This window comes from Gigantopelta aegis, chromosome 3 (assembly GCF_016097555.1).
Source record: "Gigantopelta aegis isolate Gae_Host chromosome 3, Gae_host_genome, whole genome shotgun sequence".
Classification (NCBI taxonomy): Eukaryota; Metazoa; Mollusca; class Gastropoda; order Neomphalida; family Peltospiridae; genus Gigantopelta; species Gigantopelta aegis.
In genome coordinates this window covers 96,368,401-96,391,598 of record NC_054701.1, presented here as the reverse complement: position 1 = coordinate 96,391,598, position 23,198 = coordinate 96,368,401, and the positions used below count along the sequence as shown (strand labels likewise).

General features: G+C 37.9%; 1 protein-coding gene across 1 annotated transcript in view; it reads right to left on the bottom strand.

Annotated features, from left to right (window-relative positions):
- The window catches only part of LOC121367145 (solute carrier family 26 member 6-like), a 75,427-nt gene that overhangs the window by 32,140 nt on the left and 20,089 nt on the right, over nt 1–23,198 (bottom strand). The window contains exons 4-11 of the mRNA XM_041491290.1: nt 19,384–19,592; nt 15,459–15,623; nt 10,969–11,130; nt 9,381–9,463; nt 7,124–7,271; nt 5,636–5,749; nt 5,051–5,128; nt 3,246–3,341 (exon numbers count right to left, since the gene is read on the bottom strand). Of these exons, the coding sequence (XP_041347224.1) occupies nt 3,246–3,341; nt 5,051–5,128; nt 5,636–5,749; nt 7,124–7,271; nt 9,381–9,463; nt 10,969–11,130; nt 15,459–15,623; nt 19,384–19,592 (1,055 nt within the window). The remainder of the gene's footprint in view (nt 1–3,245; nt 3,342–5,050; nt 5,129–5,635; nt 5,750–7,123; nt 7,272–9,380; nt 9,464–10,968; nt 11,131–15,458; nt 15,624–19,383; nt 19,593–23,198) is intronic.

Genomic DNA, 23,198 nt, shown 5'->3' with positions numbered 1-23,198 from the left:
TAAATTTCTTAAAACAGAAACTCCGTTATTTAGATGTATACAGTTTGGAAATGATCAACAGCTACAAAATATATGTAGCTTTTCATCTAGGTTTAAAAAAAGAGAACAGTACTAGTGTGACTAAAATATCATCTGTGCCAATGAAAATATGTTTAAAATATATGTATGTGAATAAATGCATCGTATTTATATGTTTCTGTTTTATGCCTAAAATACTTTCACTAAACCGATTGATTGAACATTGCACAACGTATTTACATTGTAGAACCAAGCCCCTAAGAACCCGTGGAAGACAAATGTACAAGTTTTCCCCTACTATGTACCCCTCTCTCCATTAGGAAGGTCTGTGACCCCCATTAGAGCTTGTGCCCCCCCCCCCCCCCTCAAGGTATCATTCCTAGGGGCATAATAACATATTTAAATTGCAGAAAGAATTTACATTGCACAACATATTTACACTATAGAGCGTATTTATACTACAGAACGTATTTACACTCCATAACGTATTTACACTGCATAACGTATTTACACTGCAAAAGGTATTTACACTGTATAACGTATTTACACTGTGGAACGTATTTACACTGTATAACGTATTTACACTGTGGAACGTATTTACACTGTAGAAGGTATTTACATTGTATAACGTATTTACACTGCAGAAGGTATTTACACTAGAAGGTATTTACACTGTATAACGTATTTACACTGTAGAACGTATTTACACTACAGAAGGCATTTACACTGCAGAAGGTATTTACACTGTAGAAGGTATTTACACTGTATAACGTATTTACACTGTAGAACGTATTTACACTGCAGAAGGTATTTACACTGAAGAAAGTATTTACACTGCAAATGGTATTTACACTGCAGAAAGTATTTACACTGTATAACATATTTACACCGTAGAACGTATTTACACTGCAGAAGGTATTTACACTGTAGAACGTATTTACATTGCAGAAGGTATTTACACTGCATAACGTATTTACACTGCAGAAAGTATTTACACTGCAGAACGTATTTACACTGCATAACGTATTCACACTGCAGAACGTATTTACACTGCAGAAGGTATTTACACTGTATAACGTATTTACATTGCAGAAGGTATTTACACTGTAGAAGGTATTTACACTGTATAGCGTATTTACTCTGTAAAACGTATTTACACTGCAAAAAGTATGTACACTACATAACGTATTTACACTGCAGAAGGTATTAACACTGCAAAACGTATTTACACTACAGAAGGTATTTACACTGTATAACGTGTTTACACTGTAGAACGTATTTACACTGCATAAGGTATTTACACTGTATAACGTATTTACACTGTAGAACGTATTTACACTGTAGAAGGTATTTACACTGTAGAACGTATTTACACTCCAGAAAGTATTTACACTGCATAACGTATTTACACTGCAGAAGGTATTTACACTGCATAACGTATTTACACTGCAAAAGGTATTTACACTGTATAACGTATTTACACTGTGGAACGTATTTACACTGTGGAACGTATTTACACTGTAGAAGGTATTTACATTGTATAACGTATTTACACTGCAGAAGGTATTTACACTAGAAGGCATTTACACTGTATAACGTATTTACACTGTAGAACGTATTTACACTACAGAAGGCATTTATACTGCAGAAGGTATTTACACTGTAGAAGGTATTTACACTGTATAACGTATTTACACTGTAGAACGTATTTACACTGCAGAAGGTATTTACACTGAAGAAAGTATTTACACTGCAAATGGTATTTACACTGCAGAAAGTATTTACACTGTATAACATATTTACACTGCATAACGTATTCACACTGCAGAACGTATTTACACTGCATAACGTATTTACACTGCAGAAGGTATTTACACTGTATAACGTATTTACATTGCAGAAGGTATTTACACTGTAGAAGGTATTTACACTGTATAGCGTATTTACTCTGTAAAACGTATTTACACTGCAAAAAGTATGTACACTACATAACGTATTTACACTGCAGAAGGTATTAACACTGCAAAACGTATTTACACTACAGAAGGTATTTACACTGTATAACGTGTTTACACTGTAGAACGTATTTACACTGCATAAGGTATTTACACTGTATAACGTGTTTACACTGTAGAACGTATTTACACTGCATAAGGTATTTACAATGTATAACGTATTTACACTGTAGAACGTATTTACACTGTAGAAGGTATTTACACTGTAGAACGTATTTACACTGCAGAACGTATTTACACTGTAGAACGTATTTACACTGTAGAACGTATTTACACTCCAGAAAGTATTTACACTGCATAACGTATTTACACTGCAGAAGGTATTTACACTGCATAACGTATTTACACTGCAAAAGGTATTTACACTGTATAACGTATTTACACTGTGGAACGTATTTACACTGTGGAACGTATTTACACTGTAGAAGGTATTTACATTGTATAACGTATTTACACTGCAGAAGATATTTACACTAGAAGGCATTTACACTGTATAACGTATTTACACTGCAGAAGGTATTTACACTGCAGAAGGTATTTACACTGCATAACGTATTTACACTGCAGAAGGTATTTACATTGCATAACGTATTTACACTGCAAAACGTATTTACACTGTAGAACGTATTTACACTGTAGAACGTATTTACAATGCAGAACGTATTTACATTGCAGAACGTATTTATGCAGAACGTATTTATACTGCAGAACGTATTTACACTGCAGAATGTATTTATCCTGCAGAACGTATTTACACTGCAGAACGTATTTACATTGCAGAACGTATTTATCCTGCAGAACGTATTTACATTGCAGAACGTATTTATCCTGCAGAACGTATTTACATTACAGAATGTATTTACATTGCAGAACGTATTTACATTGCAGAACGTATTTATACTGCATGACGTATTTATACTGTAGAACGTATTGACATTGCAGAACTTATTTATGCTGCAGAACGTATTTATCCTGCAGAACGTATTTACATTGCAGAATGTATTTACATTGCAGAACGTATTTATCCTGCAAAACGTATTTACACTGCAGAACGTATTTATGCTGCAGAACGTATTTACATTGCAGAACGTATTTATTCTGCAGAACGTATTTATTCTGCAGAACGTATTTACATTGAAGAACGTATTTATCCTGCAGATCGTATTTACATTGCACTGAGGAATCCGAGGAGAATAGTTGACAAATACTTACGAAATCAATCTTCGATACTTTCCACAGTCGTCCCAATTCTCCAAACTGAAGGAATAGTCCTTTTAACGATACGATGATAATAGCGGACAGAATACACTAAAATACAAAGATATAATAATGATAATAAGGTACAAAATGCACTGAAAGACAAAGGTATAATGATAATAAGGCACAAAATGCACTGAAAGACAAAGGTATAATGATAATAAGGCACAAAATGCACTGAAAGACAAAGGTATAATGATAATAAGACACACAATGCACTGAAATAAGATATAATAACATCAATATATACTAGACATATATTTTAGGCAATACAGTTTGGCATTTTAAGTTAAATAATTAAATAATGGTCTTATATAACGAAATAATGTAGAGTAGGAAACCTGTCACATTCTTCCCTTTGTGCACTCACATAATTAAGCATAGTTATTCTGATAACAGTTATTTTGGGTTTATACCATTTGGAACCCGGGGAGGAGTATTTTATTAATATATTATGTTTAAAAATAAATAAATAAATGAATAAATAAATGAATGAATACACTCTAAACACAAACGATGACCGATATACGTGTATACAACTCACGTGATCATCGGACCATAACATTTATAACGAACATACATAGCTTATGAGTCTAGCCCGATTACACTGACGGAAAGAGAACTAGACAACATATGAACCCGTCACCCCGTGTGTAGTGGCAAATGCACGTGCTCTGAGCAATGAACAGTTACATTTATCGATGATTAATACATTTGTGGCAGTGAAATTGCAACATTTGTTGTTAAAATGAAATTTGTCAATTTTGCGACATTTGTGGGCACAAAACACACCCATACAGACAATGTTGCAAACATCTCTTTAATTTTCATTTTTATCATACGTTTCATATTTAGCCAGCAACATGAATTTTTAACCATATGTATTTTCAACCATAAACAAAGAAGAAAATCCTACGAAAGCTACGAAATTTTTCACGTCTCAAAAACAACACAAAAAAACCCCAGTGCCGTGGAGAAGTGAAAATATATAGCTATTTCCACAGAATTGACGATAGCTGTGGTTAATTACCAGGGCTGGCTTATGGTGTTTTCGTCTCTCGATACGTAGAATAAAACCAGGTCTACATTCAGGTAACCGTTTTTGCAAAACGTTTGTGACGTATTTATATTTATCATATAATATCTTACATTTTCAGTGCAATCAAAGCATGTGATATTTTTCAGATCACATACTTTAAGAATTTGATAACTTTGCAAATTAGATGTAAATTAGTCGAGGTCTCGGCACTAGGTTTATTGACATTTAAGCAAACGTACTTGGGTGACACTCCATGACTGACGTATGCATTCATAGTCATCGAATAAAAACATTTCAATAGCAATTTGACACTCGCTGTCCAGCGTTCAGAAAACAAAAAAACGTTGCATCTAAGTTATCAAATTCTTAAAGTATGTGATCTTAAAAATATCACATACTTTGATTGCACTAAAAATGTAAGATATTATATGATATATATATATATATATACACACACACACACGAAGCAGTCATTCGCTTCATTGTAGGTCTATAGCGTAAGAAAAGGTTTCGCAAGCGTTAGCGAGAGACAGCTATCTGAACTCAGCCGAGCGCTACCTTTAACTGCTGCACGTACTTCCGTAAGAGCATCTAGCTGAACAGAGCGAAACCGCTGGCCAAACTAACCCTTCTATCTCCAGCCTATCTTTACAATGTCAGCATCAACCTCGTGATGCATTTGAAAATCCTTCTTTTTTTCTATTTATTTTGTGCAACTTACGTTGGGTAGAGTTCTGAAATATGGCCCCAGTGCCAACAAAACCACAAGAACAAGGCAGCTGGAAACGAGGCTGGTGACCTGAAAGTAACAACATTAATCATTTCTGTCATTATTATCAAAACACAACAATGTCCATTATTTCAGTCGTTCACTATTTTCAAATCATTATTATTCTAACACAATATTCGTAACCTTAGTAATCCATTATTCTCAAAGCAAAACAATATTTATAAGTTATGACACTTATTATTTTCAAATCAGAAAAAAGACTCACACGTTTATTTCCTCTATAGGACTCTATTTAAATACTAGTAGCGGTGGTATTATTTTGCAGATGTTAATTTTTAATCAAATACCTATCCCCCTACCTAGAATCATGGTAATAACCTGAGTGATATGAGTGAATGGTTAACTGTGTTTGGCTAGATACGAGGAATTGGTGAACAGTGATTGGCTAGAAACGAGGTATTTTGGATCGTGCTTGCCTAGATTCGAGGAAATGCTGGAATTTCATTGCCTAGATTCGAGGAAATGCTGGATTGTGATTGGCTAACTACAGGTAAAGATGGATTGTGAACGCCTCACCTGTGTTTTCCCGCCGACGTCTTCCTGCACGGCGCTGCGAGACAAAGAGGCGGCGCTGCAGAACGAGGAGAAGACAGGGCCGACGACGTTACATAGCCCGTGGGCCACCAGCTCCTGCAGCAACACCAACAAAGACTGAGTATTAACAACACAAACGGTCAACTCCGGGATTCCAACCTACTGCACCTATTCGCTGCGCTTCGCATTTGGCAGTCCGCGAACTTAACCACTCAGCCACCAGGGGCATTACATAGAACACGACTGACGAGTTCCAATTGGAGAGAGACCGTAAAGCAGTCATTGTTACGGTGCGACGGGAACATAGAGTAGTTACATGCTGACAATCGCTAGTTTCTTACGAATAGCAGAGCATAGATCATTAAAGATTTACAAATAGGCTTTGTTTGTATTAAGGAACCCACCTAACAGATGTCACTATTAAACCGGGAGCCCAGATAGGTTTAATTAGCATTGCGAGTACAAATGAGGCCTGGAATATGTAGGTGTGGGCTGTGGGACCCCCAAACGGCCATTCTTAAGTGTCATCTCCTGTACCAATCCGAGGGGCCGCCCCTCAAAATACCCCAAATTTCAAGTTTAATTAGCATGGTTGAGTACACCAATCAAACCTACACCAAAATGTTCTCTGTTGATGTACTAATTAAGATCCACCATTCTTAAGTGTCAGCTCCTGTACTTAGTCCACTTAAGAACGCCCCTAATTAGCACTAATTAGAAGTTTACAGCAACACGTACTCACATCCAATGTTATGTTTTATGTGTATTGCTAAATTCATATCTGTAACATCATCTCTTAGAAAGACATTTATATAGGCCTACCGTGAGTTAGCCAATACGCGTTCAATAAATAGTGTTTAGAAAAAACCAACCCCCCCCCACACACACACACACACAAACCACAACTACAAGAAACACACAACCACCAATATCACTACACCACCAATATCAATAGTAACTACAACTACTGCAACACCACCACACCAACAATATCTAGAGTAGCAGCAACTACATCAACATCACCTCTCAACCTATCTATATATATATATATATATATATATATATATATATATATATATATATATATATATATATATATATGTGTAGTAACTGAAACTACAGCAACATCAAGACATCACCAATATCTACAACAGCAGCTACAACCATGTCATCAACTCTCCACCAATATCAACAGTAACTACAACCACAGCAACACCACCACTATCTACAGCAGCATGAACTACCACAACAAAACCGTTCTATCAATATATGTACAGTAGAAGCAACTACAACAACACCACCACACCACCACCTACAACATCACCACCAATATCTACAACAGAAGCAACTACAGCAAAACCACATCCACCGTTACCTCAGCCCTTTCACGCTGAACACAAAGACTAGTCGAGCACCAGTACAACCAGTCCTATCCAGTACACTGTCCAGTACACTGTCCAGTACACTCACCTGGTTAGCATCAACAGTATAATTGTGTTTATCTGCCAGGATTTTAGCCATGGCAAACGAAATGGCGAATGCTGTAAAACAGATGGCAAACGCTTCGCCCACTAGTTCCGGAGCAAAGCGAAGCATGGCGATGTCTACAGAAGGCAGTCTGAAAATAGACAAGGTGATCATCCCGTGTACTTTAACAGGATGCAGGGTACCCAGGGCACGGTGGCTGTCTGACACAGGGCCACTGTGACATACAGCTTGTCTAAAGCAGTCATTTCAAAACTCGTACTCACTACCCCTCATACCAATATTATTTAGAACGAAGCACCTATAAATAAACAGCGTGCTATAAGTGATGATTTTGAAATAAGTCTTGCCCTCTGGGAATATAAGACACCATGTTATAAGTAAGCATACTGAATACCGTACAGGTCTTACCATCTTGGAATGTGAGACATCATGATATAAGTAAGCATACTGAATACCGTACAGGTCTCACCATCTGATAATGTGAGACATCATGATATAAGTAAGCATACTGAATACCGTACAGGTCTTACCATCTGGGAATGTGAGACATCATGTTATAAGTAAGCATACTGAATACCGTACAGGTCTTACCATCTGGGAATGTGAGACATCATGTTATAAGTAAGCATACTGAATACCCTATAGGTCTCACCATCTGGGAATGTGAGACATCATGCTATAAGTAAGCATACTGAATATCGTACAGGTCTCACCATCCGGGAATGTGAGACACCATGTTATAAGTAAGCATACTGAATACCGTACAGGTCTTACCATCTGGGAATGTGAGACACCATGATATAAGTAAGCATACTGAATACCGTACAGGTCTTACCACCTGGGAATGTGAGACATCATGATATAAGTAAGCATACTGAATACCGTACAGGTCTTACCACTTGGGAATGTGAGACATCATGATATAAGTAAGCATACTGAATACCGTACAGGTCTTACCATCTGGGAATGTGATACATCATGATATAAGTAAGCATACTGAATACCGTACAGGTCTCACCATCTGCTAATGTGAGACATCATGTTATGAGTAAGCATACTGAATACCGTACAGGTCTCACCATCTGGGAATGTGAGACATCATGTTATGAGTAAGCATACTGAATACCGTACAGGTCTCACCATCTGGGAATGTGAGACATCATGTTATGAGTAAGCATACTGAATACCGTACAGGTCTTACCATCTGGGATTGCGAGACACCATGCTATAAGTAAGCATAATGAATACCGTACATGTCTCACCATCTGGGAATGTGAGACATCATGCTATAAGTAAGCATACTGAATACCGTACAGGTCTTACCATCTGGGAATGTGAGACAAACATGTTATAAGTAAGGATACTAAATACCGTACAAATCTCACTCTGTGGGAATGTGAGACATCATGCTATAAGTAAGGATACTGAATACCGTACAAGTCTCACTCTGTGTGAATGTGAGACAGCATGATTTATGTAAGGATACTGAATACCGTATAGGTCTCACTCTGTGTGAATGTGAGACAGCATACTATAAGTAAGGATATTGAATACCGTACAGGTCTCACTCTGTGTGAATGTGAGACAGCATACTATAAGTAAGGATATTGAATACCGTACAGGTCTCACTCTGTGTGAATGTGAGACAGCATACTATAAGTAAGGATACTGAATACCGTACAGGTCTCACTCTGTGTGAATGTGAGACAGCATACTATAAGTAAGGATATTGAATACCGTACAAGTCTCACTCTGTGTGAATGTGAGACAGCATACTATAAGTAAGGATACTGAATACCGTACAAGTCTCACTCTGTGTGAATGTGAGACAGCATACTATAAGTAAGGATATTGAATACCGTACAAGTCTCACTCTGTGTGAATGTGAGACAGCATACTATAAGTAAGGATACTGAATACCGTACAAGTCTCACTCTGTGTGAATGTGAGACAGCATACTATAAGTAAGGATACTGAATACCGTACAAGTCTCACTCTGTGTGAATGTGAGACAGCATACTATAAGTAAGGATACTGAATACCGTACAAGTCTCACTCTGTGTGAATGTGAGACAGCATACTATAAGTAAGGATACTGAATACCGTACAAGTCTCACTCTGTGTGAATGTGAGACAGCATACTATAAGTAAGGATATTGAATACCGTACAAGTCTCACTCTGTGTGAATGTGAGACAGCATACTATAAGTAAGGATATTGAATACCGTACAGGTCTTACCCTCTGGGAATGTGTCCGAGAATGTCGACGTCGAACTCCTGTTTAATATCCACGTAGTATGCTATAACAGTGGCCGCGATCACCTACAGGATACAATGTTATCATCATCAAAACAACCTAGCATCAACAAAACAGTCATTCACGAATGTATGTTATCACAGTTCTCTTTATTCCAATGCACTCTGTCCTGTGCTAGTTTTGACTTAATAAATTGGTCTGTGAGTGGCAGTCCTCTTTGTGGCGATGCAAGAAGGATGTAGTGTCCAGTCATCGGGAGTGGCTGTCCTTCGTGTAATCAACCACTATTTTACCAAATGCCCATTCTACTCTGAATTGTGTAGATATAGGGCCCTGATCGAGGATAACGGTTTTGTCGTTCAGAATTATCACCAACAAAAACAAATTCGCTATTGTCACATACAAGTTAAAACTAGCTGTTATCACATACAATTTATCACCTACACAATACACTAGCTGTTTTGTTTACCTAATTCATATAACAATGTGCCTCAACTGAGTGAGTCCATTACAGTGTGCCTCAAGTGTGTGAGTCCATTACAATGTGCCTCAAGTGAGTGAGTCCATTAAAATGTGCCTCAAGTGATAGAGTCCATTACAATGTGCCTCAACTGAGTGAGTCCATTACAATGTGCCTCAAGTGATAGAGTCCATTACAATGTGCCTCTAGTGAGCGAGTCCATTACAAGGTGCCCCAAGTAAGCGAGTCCATTACAATGTTCCTCAAATGAGTGAGTCCATGAAACTGAATTTCACGTATAACTGACACATACATTAAGTATGAATGCCATTGCCAATGAGTTTTAGGCAGAATAAAATCGACAAGATATCTCAGCAAAGTCGTAACTACGCACGTGCCACAGAAATACAGCAAATGTACACACAAGGTTGAAAATAAAGCCATTCAAAGGTTATCAGTTAAGGGGACATACCCTAGTTTTTTAAACACTGACGCATATTTTTGACTAATATAACCGTTTTTGATAACTTAAATCATACTTTACTTAGATTTTATTGTTTAGATTATCAATTTCCGTACATTCGAAGTGTTTTTGGTCATCCTGATGTTTTTAATATCACAAAATGCATTTCTCATATTTTAAAAAAACGCACGTGCGTCTGAGAAGTAACAGTTATGGAGTCGAGGTTTAGTCTATTTTTAGAGGGTATTTCACCATTTCAAAGTCACAGACTCATGTTTCACTCAGTTGTAACTTTATCCAAATGTGTTACAGGTTTGTAGATTAACTAAACTTAGTGTTAATTTCCACGGGTTGAAACTAGGGTATGTCCCTTTAAGTCAGCAATATTGTCTACTTAAAGGTTTCAGTCCTGCTCAGTATGATACGAGTAATGTATGGGTATTTCTAAAGTAAAACTTGAACATTACTTCATTACTTCATAGTAGTTACTGTTTCAAATGATTTTAGAATTTGCTTGAGACTATTCATTGAGGCACAAACCAAATTAACGTTAGACATCTCCGTTTTGCTGGTTACATGGAGCACGCCTAGATATACACAAGCGATTTAATGTGTTTTATTCTGAGGATGAAGAGCAAGATACCAACCACAATCAGCTCGGTTGGAATAGGAACTTTGAGTGTCTTCTTGCAGTCTTTGTTGTTGTTAATTCCCTCCTTGACCAGCACAAGCACCAAGATGCAGACGACTGTTGCTGTCATGGTAACCCAGTTGATTTGAGATAGTTTACTGAAGAAGTCCTGGTAGGCCTGTCAGACACGATGAGAAACCAATATACAGCAGGAATGTTTTCAACCAGTACACACAAGCGATGCTATATTTCAACCAGTACACACAAGCGATGCTATATTTCAACCAGTACACACAAGCGATGCTATATTTCAACCAGTACACACAAGCGATGCTATATTTCAACCAGTACACACCAGGAATGCTTTCAACTCGTACACACCATGAATGCTTTTAACCAGTACACACCTTAAATGATTTCAACCAGTGCACACCAGGGATGCTTTATTTGAACCAGTACACACCAGGAATGTTTTCCATCAACCAGTGCACACCAGGAATGTTTTCAACTCGTACACACCAGGAATGCTTTTAACCAATAAACACCATGACTGCTTTCAACCAGTACACACCAGGGATGCTTTATGTCAACCAGTACACACCAGGAATGCATTCCTTCAACCAGTACACTTCAATAATGCTTTCCGATAACCATTACACATATCTAATGTTTTCCTTCAACAAGTAGTACACATATCCAGTGCTTTCTTTCAACAATTGCACACATCCAATGCTTTGTTTCAACCAGTACACACATACAATGCTTTCTTTCGTCAACCAATACACATATGCAATGCTTTCTTTCAACCACTACACACATGCAATGCTTTCGTTCAACCATTACACACATCTAAAGGTTTTTTTCAACCACTACACACATGCAATGCTTTCGTTCAACCATTACACACATCTAATGCTTTGTTGCAACAATTACACACATCTAATGTTTTGTTTCAACCATTACACACATTTAATATTTTAACCATTATTACACACATACAAAGTTTTGTTCAACCATTACACATATTTCAACCATTACCAGGGCTTCTAGAATTCTTTTTACATCCACTAGCTATGGGATCACTGGGGAAAACATTACTTGTAACGATTAAATATTCACTAGCCCTACTTTAAGTTAATACAATTTTACTAGATAATAGTAATAATCTGATAGGTCACCTAAAGACTAAAACACTAACATTGGGGGTTGGGTTTGGGGTGAGGTCAGGATATTCATATTTATAAAATAAACCTAACTGCAACATTTGACAATTTTGATTTCACTAGCCGTCGGGCATAGCAATAGTAGTTATTTACTAGCCCAACATTGAATATCACTAGCCATGGAAGCGGGATTACCACAATCTAGAATCCCTGCCATTACACACATCCTAAGCTTTCTTTCAACCATTACACGCATTTCAACCATTACACACATCCAATACTTTCTTTCAACCATTACAAACACCCAAAGCTTTTTTAAACCATTACACACATCCTAAGGTTTCTTTCAACCATTACACACGTTTTAACCATTACACATACTCAATACCTTCATTCAACCATTACACACATTTCAACCATTACACACATCCTAAGCTTTCTTTCAACCATTACACACATTTCAACAATTACACACATCCTAATCTTTCTTTCAACCATTACACACATCCCATTTCACACATCTAATGCTTTCTTTCAAACATTTCACATATTTAATTTAAAACGTTTTATTTCAAGATAAATGTTTTAGATGTGTTAGTATTTATTTCAATTTCCATTTTTCTCAATGTCCTAAAAACCAACAGCATTTAGTGATTTGGTTTATCTGTTGGAGATTAAAGCACACTATGTGACCAGCCTAGAGTAACGACTATACAGAAATCAGTGTTCTTATTTTCATACTCTAGTTTGATCCCATTGTTTGTCTGTTAAAGAATTTTCCAACTAGTTTAAATGCACAGCAAATAAAATAGGTGAAAGATTTTTGCCTTGGCACACACCGTTTTGACATAAAGAGTAAGCAGAATATTTATTAAATATTGTTATTAATGCATGACTTAATTCCATGATACATGCCATAAATAATCGTTAGATATTTTTCTATTTTATTGAAACATAATTTGTTTTGTCATAAACTTATTTGCAAAATTGAATCGAATGCTTTGAAAAAGTCAATAAAGGCGCAATATAGTTTTTCTTTCAAAAAATTTTTTATACGTTCAACCAATGCAAATAAGGAAAATAATATGGTCAATTGTCCTACAATTCCTGTGAAAACTAGCTTGATCTTCCTTCAGGTGGGTGGGTTTTTTTCTTCTTTTTTTCTTCTTTTTTTTTTTTTTTTTTTTTTTTGGGGGGGGGGGGGGGGGTTGGTTGTTGTTTTTTTGTTTTTGTATTCAAGAAATATAGTTATTGTTTGACTTACAATGGATGTAACGAGTTTCCCCAAAAACCTTACTGTCACCGTGCTACAATTTCAATTTTAACACAATACAATTTAGATACATGCACACAATACAGTTTATATACGTGTACACTAATTACAATTAGTTATGTGGTAAACTGCCGTCTGCCGTGGTCTCTACTTACTTAGCAACCTGCCAATCAGACAAATTAGTGTCAAGCACTAACACCATATGATACGAGAAATGCAAGTGACGAGGTATTTTAATTGTTGTCACGGGTATTGCAGGCGTCTTAACGAGTACACCATGACTACTATATGTTACTACATGGGTACGGGTTTAGTATGTATCTTATAGATATTCTGTTTTCTATACATGAAAGAGAGACCCAAAGAGGACCGCTTTGCTATTCGTACCCTTGAGGTTCTCAGTCGCAATGTCAACTCTATCGGGAGACCTGTGTGTCATTACCCGAGAGCTGATACCTATATTATTATATGTATTATCACGTTGTTATCAATGTTTTCTGCTGGAGAGGAAATTAAGAACTTACAAGCTAAGTTGTGACTTCTAATATTCATTTAAAATCCGGTAAAACAACACAAGGAAACCTACACTGGGTTAATACCGTTCAGACAGGTCGTCTTGTGACTTGTTATTCATTTAACATCCGGTAAAACAACACAAGAAAACCTACACTGGGTTAATACCATTCAGACAGGTCGTCTTGTGACTTCTGTTATTCATTTAACATCCGGTAAAACAACACAAGGAAACCTACACTGGGTTAATACCATTCAGACAGGTCGTCTTGTGACTTGTTATTCATTTAACATCCGGTAAAACAACACAAGAAAACCTACACTGGGTTAATACCATTCAGGCAGGTCGTCTTGTGACTTCTGTTATTCATTTAACATCCGGTAAAACAACACAAGAAAACCTACACTGGGTTAATACCATTCAGACAGGTCGTCTTGTGACTTGTTATTCATTTAACATCCGGTAAAACAACACAAGAAAACCTACACTGGGTTAATACCATTCGGGCAGGTCGTCTTGTGACTTCTGTTATTCATTTAACACTCTGGTAAAACAACACAAGGAAACCTACACTGGGTTAATACCGTTCGGGCAGGCCGTCTTGTGACTTCAGTTATTCATTTAACACTCCGGTAAAACAACACAAGAAAACCTACACTGTGTTAATACCGTTCGGGCAGGTCGTCTTGTGTTTGCAGACATCCAGTGGAGACGCCGAACGTGTTTACGCCTTTGTCCAATATACAAGTTAACTGATAATACACATTAATCAAATTATCGTAACTTAATTGCCATACTTTACTTTTCGGTGACCCACACCTTAATGTTCAAGTAATTATATCTACATTTAAATCTGTTCAAAACTTACTTGTTTCTAATAAGCGTTTTGAGATTAATTAACTGTTCTTAATCCATACCTGACACGTCACACTATTGTTCTTGGTGTTGACTATTTTTCAAGAATCAACAGCTGTGAAACAACGCAATTTAAAGTTTTATGCGTTAATATCAGGGATTCGAACCCATTACTGACAGAACTTATACACTGTACAGCGAAGATGGTCGGATTTGTCATTTTGACCAATATTTTCATTAAAAAAGATAAAATAGAAGTTAATTTAGCAGTCACGTATTTTTTTCCCAATGAATAATAAATTAAGTTGGAGAATGCACTCGGAAGTGTAGATTCATGAAAAAACCATTAATTCGCCCTTACAGGGCTCGTGGATTATTTTTTTACGAATCTACACCTCCTCTTACATTCTCCATTACATCATTTAATCTGTCTGCATCTCTATACTTTCTTTCTTTCTCTTTTCCCCCTAAAGCCTCTTTACCTTTTTTCTTTCTTTCTATCCTGCTTGTTTACTATACTGGAAATATTTTAGTTAGTACTCAACCATTTTTATTTACAAAATATGTATTTCTATTCAATAGAGAGACCTCAACATAGGCGTTAACCAGTTAGCCAATCCAGAACCGCTGAACATGTATTTGACTGAGAAATTAAATATTGCTGAAAGCGAGTTAGACACTAGGAAGTCTGATGTTCTTACGTAAATGAGTTTGAATGGACCGCTGTATCGACCGATGCGGACTCCGAACGCGGACTTGACCTGGCTGGAGAACACGTGGATTGCGGCCCCCGTCGTGAAGCCGCTGATGAGAGGGTCGGACAGGAACGTCGTCAGAAAGCCGAGCCGGAGGATGCCCAGGACCAGCTGTAGTCACACAAACACACTGTAAGCTGTAGTCACACAAACACATTGTAAGCTGTAGTCACACAAACACATTGTAAGCTGTATTCAGAAAAACACATTGTAAGCTGTAGTCACACAAACACAATTTAAGCTGTATTCAGAAAAACACATTGTAAGCTGTAGTCACACAAACACAATTTAAGCTGTATTCAGAAGCTGTAAACTGTAGTCACACAGACACATTGTAAACTGTAGTCACACAGACACACTGTAAACTGTAGTCACACAGACACATTGTAAGCTGTAGTCACACAGACACACTGTAAACTGTCATCACACAGACACATTGTAAACTGTCATCACACAGACACATAGTAAACTGTCATCACACAGACACATTGTAAACTGTAGTCACACAGACACATTGTAAACTGTCATCACACAGACACATAGTAAACTGTAGTCACACAGACACATTGTAAACTGTAGTCACACAGACACACTGTAAACTGTCATCACACAGACACATTGTAAACTGTCATCACACAGACACATAGTAAACTGTCATCACACAGACACATTGTAAACTGTAGTCACACAGACACATTGTAAACTGTAGTCACACAGACACATTGTAAACTGTAGTCACACAGACACATTGTAAACTGTAGTCACACAGACACATTGTAAACTGTAGTCACACAGACACATTGTAAGCTGTAGTCACACAGACACATAGTAAACTGTAGTCACACAGACACATTGTAAACTGTAGTCACACAGACACATTGTAAACTGTAGTCACACAGACACATAGTAAACTGTCATCACACAGACACATTGTAAACTGTAGTCACACAGACACATTGTAAACTGTAGTCACACAGACACATTGTAAACTGTAGTCACACAGACACATTGTAAACTGTAGTCACACAGACACATTGTAAACTGTAGTCACACAGACACATTGTAAACTGTAATCACACAGACACATTGTAAACTGTAGTCACACAGACACATTGTAAACTGTCATCACACAGACACATTGTAAGCTGTAGTCACACAGACACATAGTAAACTGTAGTCACACAGACACATTGTAAACTGTAGTCACACAGACACATTGTAAACTGTCATCACACAGACACATTGTAAACTGTAGTCACACAGACACATAGTAAACTGTAGTTGTTATGATCTAAGATTACATTAGATGGTAGTTTACAGTTCAGCGTGTCTCACCTGTATAACAGGACATCAACAAACGCCTACCTGCACACCTGTATAACAGGACATCAACAACCGCCTAATTACACACCTGTATAACAGAACATCAGCAACCGCCTAACTGCACACCTGTATAACAGGACATCAACAACTGCCTACCTAGACACCTGTATAACTAGACATCAACAACCGCCTACCTACACACCTGCATAACAGGACATCAACAACCGCCTACCTGCACACCTGTATAACAGGACATCAACAAACGCCTACTTGCACACCTGTATAACAGGACATCAACAACCGCCTACCTACACACCTGTATAACAGGACATCAACAAACGCCTACCTACACACCACTGTCTCACCTGCATAACTGGACATCAACAAACCCCTACCTGCACACCTTCATAACAGGACATCAACAACCGCCTACATGCACACCTGTATAACAGGACATCAACAAACGCCTACCTACACACCTGTATAACAGGACATCAACAAACGCCTATCTACACACCTGTATAAAAGGACATCAACAACCGCCTACCTGCACACCTGTATAACAGGACATCAACAACCGCCTACCTACACACCTGTATAACTGGACATCAACAAACGCCTACCTACACACCTGTATAAAAGGACATCAACAAACGTCTACCTACACACCTGTATAAAAGGGCATCAACAACCGCCTACCTGCACACCTGTATAACAGGACATCAACAACCGCCTACCTACACACCTGTATAACTGGACATCAACAACTGCCTACCTACACACCTGTATAAAAGGACATCAACAACCGCCTACCTGCACACCTGTATAACACGACATCAACAACCGCCTACCTGCACACCTATATAAAAGGACATCAACAAACGCCTACCTACACACCTGTATAACTGGACATCAACAAACGCCTACCTACACACCACTGTCTCACCTGTATAACTGGACATCAACAAACGCCTACCTGCACACCTGTATAAAAGGACATCAACAAACGCCTACCTACACACCTGTATAACTGGACATCAACAAACGCCTACCTACACACCACTGTCTCACCTGTATAACTGGACATCATCAAACGCCTACCTGCACACCTTCATAACAGGACATCAACAAACGGCTACCTGCACACCTGTATAAAAGGACATCAACAAACGCCTACCTACACACCTGTAAAACTTGTATAACAGGACATCAACAAATACCTACCTGCACACCTATATAACAGGACATCAACAAATGCCTACCTACACACCCCTACCTACACAACTGTATAAAAGGACATCAACAAACGCCTACATACACACCTGCATAACAGGACATCAACAAACGCCTACCTACACACCTGTATAACAGGACATCAACAAACGCCTACCTACACACCTGTATAACAGGACATCAACAAACGCCTACCTGCACACCTGTATAAAAGGACATCAACAACCGCCTACCTGCACACCTGTATAACAGGACATCAACAACCGCCTACCTACACACCTGTATAACTGGACATCAACAAACGCCTACCTACACACCTGTATAAAAGGACATCAACAAACGTCTACCTACACACCTGTATAAAAGGGCATCAACAACCGCCTACCTGCACACCTGTATAACAGGACATCAACAACCGCCTACCTACACACCTGTATAACTGGACATCAACAACCGCCTACCTACACACCTGTATAAAAGGACATCAACAACTGCCTACCTGCACACCTGTATAACACGACATCAACAACCGCCTACCTGCACACCTATATAAAAGGACATCAACAAACGCCTACCTACACACCTGTATAACTGGACATCAACAAACGCCTACCTACACACCACTGTCTCACCTGTATAACTGGACATCAACAAACGCCTACCTGCACACCTGTATAAAAGGACATCAACAAACGCCTACCTACACACCTGTATAACTGGACATCAACAAACGCCTACCTACACACCACTGTCTCACCTGTATAACTGGACATCAACAAACGCCTACCTGCACACCTTCATAACAGGACATCAACAAACGGCTACCTGCACACCTGTATAAAAGGACACCAACAAACGCCTACCTACACACCTGTAAAACTTGTATAACAGGACATCAACAAATACCTACCTGCACACCTATATAACAGGACATCAACAAATGCCTACCTACACACCCCTACCTACACAACTGTATAAAAGGACATCAACAAACGCCTACATACACACCTGCATAACAGGACATCAACAAACGCCTACCTACACACCTGTATAACAGGACATCAACAAACGCCTACCTACACACCTGTATAACAGGACATCAAGAAACGCCTACCTACACACCTATATAACAGGACATCAACAAACGCCTACCTGCATCCCACTGTCTCTCCTGTATAACAGGATATCAACAAATGCCTACCAACACACCTTCATAACAGGACATCAACAAACGCCTACCTACACACCTGTATAACAGGACATCAACAAACGCCTACCTGCACACCTGTATAACAGGACATCAACAAACGCCTACCTGCATACCACCCACTGCCAAGGTGACAGACATAGCGTAGGACACCTTGATGTACTCCAGTCTTTCTTCGTGGTATTCTAACAATGTCATGTTACCCAGCATGCTTTGAGACGTCACATTGTGGACTTGAGCCAAGTCCTGCCGCTTCCAAGCAACCGTTCCCTTGTCAACTACAGCCCCCACCATCAGGCTGATCACTGCGAACGTACCTGTAGAAAAGCTAAAACCGGTGAATAACAGAACTAATCTGGATCTCACACATGTATTATTAAGAACATAATTATTATAATAATTTACACAATACGTAAGTAACAATCCATCTTGTACCTGCGGGCAAATTGAAGAAATGTGACTTGATGCTCATGGAATGTGATATATCCTGTGCATATCATGACTGACTCACCAACAGAAATGTGACTTAATGATAATGAAAAGTGGTATATTCAGTGGATATCAAGATTGACTCACCAACAGAAATGTGACTTAATGATCATTAAAAGTGATATATTCAGTGGATATCAAGATTGACTCACCAACAGAAATGTGACTTAATGATCATTAAAAGTGATATATTCAGTGGATATCAAGACTGACTCACCAACAGAAATGTGACTTAATGATCATGAAATGTAGTATATTCAGTGGATATCAAGACTGACTCACCAACAGAAATGTGATTTAATGATTATGAAATGTGATATATTCTGTGCATATCATGACTCACTAACTAACAGAAATGTGACATGATGATCATGAAATGTGGTATATTCAGTGGATATCAAGACTGACTCACCAACAGAAATGTGACTTGATGATCATGAAATGTGGTATATTCTGTGCATATCAAGACTGACTCACCAACAGAAATGTGACTTGATGATCATGGACTGTGGTATATTTCAGTGGGTATCACGACTCACTAACCAACAGAAATGTGAGGTGGTGATCATGGAATGTGGTATATTCAGTGGATATCATGACTCACTAACCAATAGAAATGTGATGTGGTGATCATGGAATGTGGTATATTCAGTGGATATCATGACTGACTCACCAACAGAAATGTGACGTGATGATCATGGAATGTGGTATATTCTGTGTATATCATGACTCAATAACCAACAGAAATGTGACGTGATGATCATGGAATGTGGTGTATTCTGTGTATATCATGACTGACTCACCAACAGAAATGTGATGTGGTGATTATGAAATGTGGTATATTCTGTGCATATCATGACTGACTCACCAACAGAAATGTGACTTAATGATAATGAAAAGTGGTATATTCAGTGGATATCAAGATTGACTCACCAACAGAAATGTGACTTAATGATCATTAAAAGTGATATATTCAGTGGATATCAAGACTGACTCACCAACAGAAATGTGACTTAATGATCATGAAATGTGGTATATTCAGTGGATATCAAGACTGACTCACCAACAGAAATGTGACTTAATGATCATGAAATGTAGTATATTCAGTGGATATCAAGACTGACTCACCAACAGAAATGTGATTTAATGATTATGAAATGTGATATATTCTGTGCATATCATGACTCACTAACTAACAGAAATGTGACATGATGATCATGAAATGTGGTATATTCAGTGGATATCAAGACTGACTCACCAACAGAAATGTGACTTGATGATCATGAAATGTGGTATATTCTGTGCATATCAAGACTGACTCACCAACAGAAATGTGACTTGATGATCATGGACTGTGGTATATTTCAGTGGGTATCACGACTCACTAACCAACAGAAATGTGAGGTGGTGATCATGGAATGTGGTATATTCAGTGGATATCATGACTCACTAACCAATAGAAATGTGATGTGGTGATCATGGAATGTGGTATATTCAGTGGATATCATGACTGACTCACCAACAGAAATGTGACGTGATGATCATGGAATGTGGTATATTCTGTGTATATCATGACTCAATAACCAACAGAAATGTGACGTGATGATCATGGAATGTGGTGTATTCTGTGTATATCATGACTGACTCACCAACAGAAATGTGATGTGGTGATCATGAAATGTGGTATATTCTGTGCATATCATGACTCAATAACCAACAGAAATGTGACGTGATGATCATGGAATGTGGTGTATTCTGTGTATATCATGACTGACTCACCAACAGAAATGTGATGTGGTGATTATGAAATGTGGTATATTCTGTGCATATCAAGACTGACTCACCAACAGAAATGTGACTTAATGATAATGAAAAGTGGTATATTCAGTGGATATCAAGATTGACTCACCAACAGAAATGTGACTTAATGATCATGAAATGTGGTATATTCAGTGGATATCAAGACTGACTCACCAACAGAAATGTGACTTAATGATCATGAAATGTAGTATATTCAGTGGATATCAAGACTGACTCACCAACAGAAATGTGATTTAATGATTATGAAATGTGATATATTCTGTGCATATCATGACTCACTAACTAACAGAAATGTGACATGATGATCATGAAATGTGGTATATTCAGTGGATATCAAGACTGACTCACCAACAGAAATGTGACTTGATGATCATGAAATGTGGTATATTCTGTGCATATCAAGACTGACTCACCAACAGAAATGTGACTTGATGATCATGGACTGTGGTATATTTCAGTGGGTATCACGACTCACTAACCAACAGAAATGTGAGGTGGTGATCATGGAATGTGGTATATTCAGTGGATATCATGACTCACTAACCAATAGAAATGTGATGTGGTGATCATGGAATGTGGTATATTCAGTGGATATCATGACTGACTCACCAACAGAAATGTGACGTGATGATCATGGAATGTGGTATATTCTGTGTATATCATGACTCAATAACCAACAGAAATGTGACGTGATGATCATGGAATGTGGTGTATTCTGTGTATATCATGACTGACTCACCAACAGAAATGTGATGTGGTGATCATGAAATGTGGTATATTCTGTGCATATCATGACTCAATAACCAACAGAAATGTGACGTGATGATCATGGAATGTGGTGTATTCTGTGTATATCATGACTGACTCACCAACAGAAATGTGATGTGGTGATTATGAAATGTGGTATATTCTGTGCATATCAAGACTGACTCACCAACAGAAATGTGACTTAATGATAATGAAAAGTGGTATATTCAGTGGATATCAAGACTGACTCACCAACAGAAATGTGACTTAATGATCATGAAATGTGGTATATTCAGTGGATATCAAGACTGACTCACCAACAGAAATGTGACTTAATGATCATGAAATGTAGTATATTCAGTGGATATCAAGACTGACTCACCAACAGAAATGTGACTTAATGATTATGAAATGTGATATATTCTGTGCATATCATGACTCACTAACTAACAGAAATGTGACATGATGATCATGAAATGTGGTATATTCAGTGGATATCAAGACTGACTCACCAACAGAAATGTGACTTGATGATCATGAAATGTGGTATATTCTGTGCATATCAAGACTGACTCACCAACAGAAATGTGACTTGATGATCATGGAATGTGGTATATTTCAGTGGGTATCACGACTCACTAACCAACAGAAATGTGAGGTGGTGATCATGGAATGTGGTATATTCAGTGGATATCATGACTCACTAACCAATAGAAATGTGATGTGGTGATCATGGAATGTGGTATATTCAGTGGATATCATGACTGACTCACCAACAGAAATGTGACGTGATGATCATGGAATGTGGTATATTCTGTGTATATCATGACTCAATAACCAACAGAAATGTGACGAGATGATCATGG